This window comes from Durio zibethinus, chromosome 4 (genome assembly GCF_047325235.1).
Source record: "Durio zibethinus cultivar Kanyao isolate XHJ-2024 chromosome 4, ASM4732523v1, whole genome shotgun sequence".
NCBI classification, from domain to species: Eukaryota; Viridiplantae; Streptophyta; class Magnoliopsida; order Malvales; family Malvaceae; genus Durio; species Durio zibethinus.
In genome coordinates this window covers 11,827,890-11,838,029 of record NC_143165.1, presented here as the reverse complement: position 1 = coordinate 11,838,029, position 10,140 = coordinate 11,827,890, and the positions used below count along the sequence as shown (strand labels likewise).

General features: G+C 33.9%; 2 protein-coding genes across 2 annotated transcripts; one reads left to right on the top strand and one right to left on the bottom strand.

Moving 5' to 3' along the window:
* The first annotated feature begins 390 nt into the window (after window positions 1-390).
* On the top strand, window positions 391-4,829 carry LOC111288486 (uncharacterized). Its single transcript, XM_022879392.2, has 4 exons — window positions 391-591; window positions 794-1,246; window positions 1,946-2,074; window positions 2,857-4,829. The coding sequence occupies exons 2-4, from the start codon at window positions 854-856 to the stop codon at window positions 4,426-4,428; spliced, it is 2,094 nt and encodes a 697-aa protein (XP_022735127.2). The 5' UTR covers window positions 391-591; window positions 794-853; the 3' UTR covers window positions 4,429-4,829.
* A 966-nt stretch (window positions 4,830-5,795) lies between these two features.
* LOC111288485 (reactive Intermediate Deaminase A, chloroplastic-like) lies at window positions 5,796-8,059 on the bottom strand. The gene is made up of 6 exons (XM_022879391.2): window positions 7,812-8,059; window positions 7,435-7,550; window positions 7,066-7,110; window positions 6,884-6,957; window positions 6,725-6,774; window positions 5,796-6,174 (listed from the first exon to the last, which is right to left on the bottom strand). Exons 1-6 carry the CDS (start codon window positions 7,981-7,983, stop codon window positions 6,074-6,076), a joined length of 558 nt encoding a protein of 185 aa, XP_022735126.1. The 5' UTR covers window positions 7,984-8,059; the 3' UTR covers window positions 5,796-6,073.
* Between the last annotated feature and the right edge of the window lie 2,081 nt (window positions 8,060-10,140).

Sequence of the window (10,140 nt, the reverse complement as noted above, 5' to 3'; positions counted from 1 at the left end):
ATATGAAAGTAAACGTAATGATAATTTAAAATAAATAATTATAGATCGTATATTTAAAATAATTTCAATAAATATTATTGATAGAATTAAAATTTAAGATTTTTTTATTAAAAAAAATGAGCATTATCACAAAATTTTTAACTTTATAAAATAAAAAAATCTTTGATTTTTTTTATTGAGTGGTAAAGAGTTTTTAGCTTTATTGAATATATTTTCTCTTGAATCTAATAAATTTATAAGAAATTATATTTTTATAATTTTTATAACGATGATAAATATTTGAAAATTAATTCATAAATATTTTTTATTATAAAAAATTATCTTAATTTCCAAGATTTATACCCTAATTATAAAATCTGCTCCAACCATTCAAAACGAGGTCGTTTAATCCCCCCATTTAAAATTATAAATCCACAACGTCTCTCTGCAACCCACCGGCCACCGCTAATCAAGCAACCAAAGTGCTCACGCTCGTGCAAAGCCCCGTCCTTGTCGCTCTTAAACGGCACCGTATCTTATCCAGAAGTCTCAGTATACGTTGACTGTATAAAAATACGTAAATCTATTACCGTATTTCAATACACATCTGGGGTACGTCCTTTTCTCCATTTTAGAAACAAGCAAAGAAAAAAACATAAAAACAGACTCTCTCAGTCCTCGCTCAGCTCAGCTTCTCTCTCTATTCCTCTATCTCTCTCTCTTCTTTTTATTTTTGTTTTTTCCACTCACCATATTCACTAAATTTACAAACTATTTTTTTTTTTTAATTTGGGTTGGTTTCTTTTTCTAAAAGAGAAGGAAATTTTGGGTTTTGTTTTGGAATGTTGATGGAAGAGGTTTGAGTTTGAGAGGGATGAAGGTGACGGGGAAAGCGAGTTTGCCGGAGACATTTTCGGGGAGGAATCCAGCGGACGCGGGTCTCAAGCCGACGACGAAGCGAAGGACACGGAACACGAGGTGGAGGCGGGTCGGTGCACCGGTGGTGGGGAGGCGAAGCAGGCCAGAGACGCCATTGTTGAAATGGAAGATGGAGGAGAAAGAGAGAGGGAGACAGAAAGGCAGAGTTGATGAGGAGCTCGAGGATGAGGAGGATGGTGGCCGGAAAGGTGGTTGTCGGGGACGACGGAGGAAAGGAGCTTCGACGGTGTCTGCTAGGAAGCTTGCAGCTGGATTGTGGCGGTTGCAGCTGCCGGAGACGGTGACCCCCGGTGGCGAACACAGGAGGAGGGATCTATTAGGGTTTAAGGTGAGTTTTTAACGTTTTTGTGGCTCCAAGATCTTTGCCTTTATATATTTTTTTTCCTGTCTTTATAGGCTTTTGTTATAATGAGAATGATATGATCAAAAGTGTGATTTTGAAGGGATTATTTCTGGATATTTTTCTTGTTAAAAATTTTTAATTTGATACTTACATTTGAGGTTTTAAGCTTTGATACAGAAAATAATGCTGATCTTTATAATGCCATTATTGTTCATTGTTCAATTTTTTATTTTTTATTTTTATATTTATAATGCCTTAGGTTCTGCTGCATGTAAAAAGATGAAGCTTTCAGTAATTGCTAAATATAATTGATTGATATGATTTTTCGCCCAAACAATCTGTTTTTTAATGCATTTATAATGTTTGAAGTTTATCATCATTGTATGCTATGGTATGGATTTATTTTTCTATTTATAAGAGGCTTTTCCAAGGTGGGTTTTACAGGATTTGTATGGATATTTTCATGATAAAGAGTTACACTATTCAATGGTATTTCTGTTTGCTTGATTCTCGATGAATATGTTTGACAATTTGTTTAAATTGCTTCTGAAAGTCGTGCTGCTTGCTGTCTTTATTGATAGTTTTACTGTTTTGCTTCTTGATCGATCGGTTGTATTTAAGCAATATGAGATTTGATTCATGATTTCGAACATTTTGAGTTCATCAATTTGTAATTTCCTGCAGCCTGGTAACGATTTTATGGGTGTCCCATTCCTTTATCATCACAAGGACAAAATTTATGGTTCAGATGCAAAGGATCCATTGCAGAGCTCTAGTTCTTTCTCTGGCACAAAGAATGGCCTCCCACATAAGGTATGATAGCTTCCTTGAGCTCCATAACTGAATCTTGAACTTTTAATGACCTGATCAATATGGAAAGCATTGAATGGAACTCACAGAGGAAACCAAACCTTTGTCATCTAAGTCATGCGGCACATGTGCCATGCAGCATGTGGTACCACATTTGGTGGTTTCCTTAAGTGGGGTTTGCTTTTTTCCATTTTGGTGATTTTTTGAAAGAAAAAAACCATTTCTTTTTGGCTCTTTCTGGCATTTCAAATGTTACCAAAGCCGAATGCTTGGTCCTAGATAAATGCAGAATAATTTAGTATTTATTGGTATGAAAATTTAATCATGTGCTGGACAGGTATATTATTTGTCTATTAAAACCTTTAACATTATCATTGCCTATGAGAGATTCTTGACAAATCTGGACAAACTAGGAGGGAAAAGAATAGAAATACTGATTACTTGCATTTATTAGTACATGAGTCAACACGGTGTTAGTTCTATCACTTGAATGAACAAGATCAAGATAAAAAATAATGGATTGCCACCAAACACTTGAACTCTGGGATAAACTAGGGAAATCACTCAATGACGGATATTTAAAGAAAAACTTAAACAATGCAAAATGAGGGCTTTGTTGCCTTTTGTTTCTTAGTTTCTTAAATTTGTCAAACATGCTTGTAGCTTGCTGTAATGCATGAAAAAAGCAGTGAGAGGTGCATACTCTGTATACCGATTTCTTTAATTCCCTACCTTTTAATTGATTTCTTTACTCTTCTGATCTTAGCTGCTTTTTCCCTTTTAAGATTGAGCCTTCAATTCAATTTTCAAACTCTGTGATGGAGGGGGCAACAAAGTGGGATCCTGTTTGCTTAAAAACAACAGATGAGGTACGGCAAATTTACAGCCACATGAAGCGTATTGACCAACAAGTAAGTGCTGTATCAATTGTTTCTGCCCTTGAAGCTGAGCTAGAGCAGGCTCGAGCTCGCATTGAGGAGCTTGAGACTGAGCGCCGGTCCTCAAAGAAGAAACTTGAGCACTTCTTGAGGAAAGTTAGCGAGGAAAGGGCTGCATGGCGGAGTAGAGAGCATGAGAAAATACGTGCATTTGTTGATGATGTTAAAGCTGACTTGAACCGAGAAAAGAAAAATCGCCAGAGGCTGGAAATTGTCAATTCCAAATTGGTGAATGATCTGGCTGCTGCCAAGTTATCAGCAAAGCAATATATGCAGGACTATGAAAAGGAAAGAAAGGCCAGAGAACTAATTGAAGAAGTATGTGATGAGCTTGCTAAGGAAATTGGAGAAGACAAGGCTGAAGTGGAAGCAATAAAGAGAGTTTCCATGAAGCTTCAAGAGGAAGTCGATGAGGAAAGAAAGATGTTGCAGATGGCTGAGGTCTGGCGTGAAGAACGTGTTCAGATGAAGCTCATTGATGCAAAGGTGGCCCTTGAAGAGAGGTATTCACAGATGAACAAGCTTGTAGCGGATTTGGAGAGTTTTCTAAAGTCAAGAACTGGAACTCTGGATGTGAAAGACATGAGAGTAGCAGAATCGCTTAGACAGGCTGCTGTTTCAGTCAATGTCCAAGAAATCAAGGAATTTACATATAAGCCTTCAAACCGAGATGACATTTTCACTGTTTTTGAAGATGTAGCTTTAGCCGAAGCCAATGAAAGGGAAATTGAACCATGTGTTGCACATAGTCCTCCCAGCCATGCCCCAAAAGTTCATATGGTGAGTCCTGAAATGAGCATTGTAAAAAAAGACGGCATTCTGACACATTCAAAGGTGTGTGTTGATCAGAATGATGAGATAGAAGAAGATGAGAGTGGGTGGGAAACTGTCAGCCATCTTGAGGATCAGGACTCAAGTTATTCACCAGAAGGAAGTGCTGCATCTGTGAACAAGAATCATCAGGACAGCAATTTCTCAGGTAGTGGAACTGAATGGGAAGATAATGCATGTCGAGATACCCCAATCACAGAAATTAGCGAAGTTTGCTCATTGCCTGCTAGACAGTTGAAGAAGGTGACGTCAATAGCAAGGCTTTGGAGATCATGCCCAAATGATGGAGAAAATTACAAGATAATCTCAGTAGAAGGAACAAATGGCAGGCTTTCAAATGGAAGGAAGTCAAATGGAGGCATTATGTCCCCAGATCGACGGTCAGGTAAAGGTGGGCTCAGCCCCCCAGACTTGGTGGGACAGTGGAGTTCACCTGACTCTGGTCATCCACACATAACCAGAGGGATGAAAGGGTGCATCGAATGGCCTCGTGGTGCACAGAAGAATAGCTTGAAGTCAAAACTTTTGGAGGCAAGAATGGAAAGTCAGAAGGTCCAATTGCGGCATGTTCTTAAACAGAAGATGTAGAACCAGATGGTGATTTCAACAGCCTAGCTTGTTCATCACGGTAGCTGAATTAGGCAACTTCTGCTGCTAATACAAAACTGGATAAAAGATGAGGGAGCATGTGAATATGGACACCTGATTGGCCTCATGGATTTATAGATTCTCTGGTTATCCGATTCTTGCACCTTAGCTCATGCTATGCTGAGAGTTCCGTTGCATCCCTTATGTTGATATCTTGGTACGATGGTCTTGATGAAACTGTTGGACCACCTCCTTTCATCCGTTGTTGTAATCTGCCCGGGAGCCATAGTCACTCTCTTTGTAATCGAGAAAGTAATGTATGCCATTTGTACTTTATCCCTAGGATCCGAGCAAGGAAAACAAATTCAAGGTAGACTGAAATGATAATATTTTCCTCTCTAATTTTTTGTAATTTTGTTATAAGAGATGCCTCTTTGAACTTCCTATGGATAAAATAAAGGACCACAATAGTATTCTCTGACCGACTGGGTTACTATCTGTGGCCAACCCGAATAGAATAAGGATTATTTGGTTTTCAATCCGTTGGATTATATAATTACTCTTAACAGATGGTATTTATATTCTTAAGAAATATGTCTGAAATTCAAATTTCAACCTCTATTAACTCCTATCTTCAATCATCAACTGCGATCCCTTTTGTAAAAGAAAAATGGTGAAGCACTCCTAATAAACTGCTGGATTCTTGTGGCTGATAGGCTGCATTCAATACTGGATTGATTCAGAAGTTAACAGAATGAAATATTTTCTTCCTCTGATAAAATCTTACAGCTAAGAGAGAGAGATGAAACAAATCTAAAAACAAACAATCTTAAAACAGTGGCAAATATGAAATTATGATTAAGTAAAAGACTATTTCATGCTTTGGTAGTCTTACAAAAATTATTTTAAGGTGCGTTCATATGAAAGATTTAATATGGGATTTATTTGTAGAACAAATACATATTTGGCAGGTCTAATGTAAAGAATTGTCATCAGCAGGCACAATTACTCCTGTTGTGAACCAGATCATGAAGGCTTGGAAAATTGTTTTGCTTATGTCTACCCCAACAAGAAGTCTGGGTCCAACCCTGCTCACACCCACCAGAGCGGTGGCCCGGGAGGGACCCATTCAGCAAGAGAAACTTGCACTGATGACGATGATAAACTGGCAAGATATCAAAGTATTCGATTTACTGTTCTTTAGTAGGTACGTACGTGATTTAGCTGTTATGGAGGTTTATCAACCAGGCATTGCACTGAAGAAAATCTGAGCAGTAGAGGTGATAGTATACACGGTATTCGATCGTATTCATCTCCTACATTGAAGAACAACGATTATCTGCTCTGGCTAAACAAGAACAAATATATAAATTCAGAACAACTCAGACTTTTATTAAGTTCAAAATCACATTTAAGTTTACTCACTGTAGCTGCTACATGAATTGCTGGTTTCTAGATGCCAAATGGGATCACTAATTGCAATTAGATAGCTGCATCTTAACTACCCTTTTCTCTTTTCGAGTCTTAAACAAGTTCACCAAAGAAATTAGAAATGACAGCCAAATTCAAAGTCGAAAAGACTATAATCTAGAAGCTCATTTTCCTCCTTAATAACTTCGACTTTTTCTGCACAAACTCCCTTTCATCATGCCTTGAGTGCAGCAATGCATTCGATTTCAATCTTGGCATCCAACGGCAATGCTGCTACCTGATATGTTGAACGAGCTGGAGCAGGTGAAGGAAAGTCTGCAGCACAAACCATGTGGGGAGACTGAATTAGAAAATCTGGTTTCTACAGATGTTATCAAGCCACCTATGGAGGAGGAAAAGTCACAAAACATTCCTCCCATTTTAGTCGACAATTTTGATGAGTCACAAGTTTATAGTAAAGCTTCATCAATCAAGAAGTAAACACCCCACATATAACTTTTGTATTTTATTTCAATGCAATGTTCAGATTAACACATGTGACAGCAGTGAAAGTCCTTATGGACAACTCGAATTTTTTAGTCAGATTTGCTGAAAATGGAAATGGCATTGGCATCCATCATATGTCTGGCCAGCAGAACAAGCTGATTGATTGTAATGCCAGATTTATCAGATGATAATTCAGGGGTTAAGTCTACTCCATTATTTTAACTCAAATCCAAATACCAAGTTATGTATATATGATTCTATGTTCTTGTTTTCCTTCGTCAACTCTGACAATGAACATGAGGTTTAAGACAAACTCACAAAACCTTATATGAAACCATTTTTGAACATAAACAGATTTTAACTTAACTATTGTACTCACATTTGGCATAGATCTCATTTACTTTCTTGAAGTCTTTCAAGTCGGCCAGCCTGCATGAAGGAGACCAGAGAAATGATAAAGATCTTATCCATTAAAGACTATCAACCCCCATCAACATAACAAACAAAATTGGCAGAATAAAGTCAAGAAGGATCATACATAATTGTTGTCTTAACAACACAAGAATAGTCAGCACCACTAGCTTTCAGTATTTCTCCCATATTTTTAAGTAACTGTAGATTTCCATAGAAGCATCTCTTAACAACGTGTGTTCAATTCGATAATAGGAAAGCTAAAATAGCACATTTATAGGATCATTAGTTCACATATTAGAAGGTTACCTGCTCTGTCTGATCCTCTACACTGTCTGAAATGAACTTTCTAGTCTGGAATAGAAAATCAATAGACATATTCAGTACCAGAGGCGGATCCAAATGGTTCAGTGGGGTGTTCATGAACATCCCCAAAGATTGAAAACAAAATAATTTGAAGGAAAATTTTTTCCACACCCCTAAAATTTTCTCTTGGACACCCTTTTCGTCAATAAATTTGATAAATCCATCAACGGTATTTTATATATATTATAGGTGGATGGCCTGAAGAAAAATCCTGGATCCGCCACTGATCAATACCTTGTGCATGTAATCGAAATCTAGAACTCAAACATTAACATATGAAGACTGAAGAACCTTCAATGAAATGTCACAAACCTCTGGAATAAGGCCAAGAACACCAGAGACAAAGAGAAGATTATTGGCCTTGATGGCCTGAGAGTACGGTCCCAATGCTGCTGGAGCTTTATCAGTTGCCACAGCCTCCTTTATCCCTACAATCAAGGCATAGACACAAACCCCAAGCGTCAAATGAAACCAAGGCCCATAAGAAAAGCAGAAATGTGACAATGAAAGAAAAGAATTTTACAGAGTAAAAAACCTATGATCAATTAAACCTAACGTTCAAGTGGAAACAGATTCACCCATTTTCAACCATTTTCAACAACAACCCATCAGAGAAAGCTCAGAATCAAACGGTAAAAAGAAATGAAAAGAAATGAAATATTCTTTTAATGATAGTCATTCTTTTTTACCAGGAGAAGTGGAAAGGCTTAAGCAAGCAAAAGGAGAGGCTTTTCTCGAGGAAGATCGCCACAAGGAAGAGCCAGCAACAACTCCAACAGCTGCCGCTAATGGAGGGCGAGTGCGTAGTACGCCCACATCGATGGTTGGAACATGGATTGATCTTAAACTACACCAAGCCATTTCACCCTTTGTCTCTCTTTCTTCTTCAATTTCTTTGTCTTTGGACCGTGTAGGTGAAGTGGAGCGAAGTGAACTGCAGTGAAAAAAAAAAAAACAGTAAAATAAAAGTACTGAAACTGATGGAATATTCCGTTTTTATTTTTACCAGATTGCCCTTTGGCTGGTGAAATCCAAACCGATGATGTGCGGGATGGAAGGGTACGGTAAAAAAACTAAAAATCTTGACCCCAATATACTATATGGCCTCGATGGGTTAATGCTTCTAAATCCATTTTTTTTTTTTTTAATATTTTTAAGTAAAATTATTTAAATATATATATTTTTATAATTTTTCAGGTATCCATCAATTTTTAAAAGTTATAACATTTTTTGAAAATGCGTTTTTAAAAGATCATAATATTTTTCGTAAATATATTTTCGAAAGTGAAAAGTAAAGTTTTATAAAAAAAATATAAAAAAGTTTTATTAAAATTATTTAAAATTAATATAATGAAAAAAGTTATTATTATAAAAAAAAATCATAAATTTACTATTTTATCTTTAATCTAATTAGAGTCTTATAAATATTATTCTTTTTAAAATGAAAATAGTAAAAGTAATTTTTTTAATATTTTAAAATTTATGATTTTTTAGTAATAACTTTTTTTATTACATGTATTTATAAATAATTTTAATAATTTTTTTTTATAATTTTTCATAAAATTTCACTTTTAACACTTTCGAAAATACATTTTTGAGAGTATTATGACTTCTTGAAAATAGATTTTTGAATGTTATAAAATTTGTTATAGGATTATTTTAATAATTTCAATTACAAAAATTTTTGGAAAAAAAATTGGAGTGTATTAAAAAAAAGCGGAAATGCATTTAGAATTCCTCCAATATTAAATGTTGATTTTAAATGCACTTCTATATTTTTACATACTATTTCTTTTTTTCAAAATTTTTATTTAGATAAAATTATTTATTTAGTTTTTTATCTTAATTTTAAAACTTTCAAATATAACTTATAAGAAATGCATATTTGAAAATATTTGAAAGTTTTTAAAAAGTTATTTTTAGATTTGAAAAAAAAATCAATTGAAAAAATTTCTTATAGAAATTTGTAAGGTTTTGGATATGTAAATTCAAAAATTTTTAAATATGCAAATCCAAAAATTTTTAAGAGTTTTTAAATTTATAAATTCAAAAACTTTTAAAAATTTCCGAATTTACAAATCTAAAAATTTAAAAATATAAGAGATGGTAAGAGACAAGAGAAAGGATAATTAAATAATTTAATTTAAAAATAATTTCGAAAAAAAACATATGAAAAGTAAAAAATGTACTGTGAATTGAATTACCCAATCAAAATCCAACGTGAGTAAAATTATATCTAACTGCGATCAATTTTTATTCTACTAAAGCCCAATTCTAATTTTTTTTTAAGTAAGAAAATTTTAGATTTTGTTCAATACATTTTTTTTTGAATTTATTAAAACAAGTTTATTCATGTTGGATTTAACGAATTTATAAAAAATTATCTTCTCACAATCTCTTAGATTTAAACTCAAGCAAAAAAAAAAAAAAAAAAAGAAAAACCCTATTTTATCACTTGAGCTTACATCCGTTGGTAACTCAATTCTTTTTTTTTTTTTTTTATTTCATTTTATATCGTTGAAAATGATTTCAGCGAAAGTTATTTTTGATTTTTTTTTTAATGTTTAATTGTTAAAAATTGTAAGACAAATATCTAATTTCTTTTTTAATTAATTGTGTTATCTTTTTAGTATATCTTAAGAAATATATATCATTATGCTAAATCTTATTTATAAAGTTTAAAATTTTACTGTTGGTTGATGAAATAATTTCTCTAAACGTAAATATAAAACCAACCCATCTTCAAATAAAACATTTTTCTTACATTGTTAATTTCTTTTACCTTAACAAGGTAATAATTAAAAAAACTAAGAGTAAAAGTATATGTTATAGAAAAAATTAGGGGCATTTTAGTAAATGAATATGATTTTGAAAGGATTGAGGTCAAGTCAATTCTTGAATTAATATGAATATAATACAATGGCCAAAACTTTTTCTAAATCTGTTTATTTTATCATAATTTTTCCTAGTATTTTTCTGTTTTGAAACGACAAAAATTAGCCAATGCTCAAACAAAAG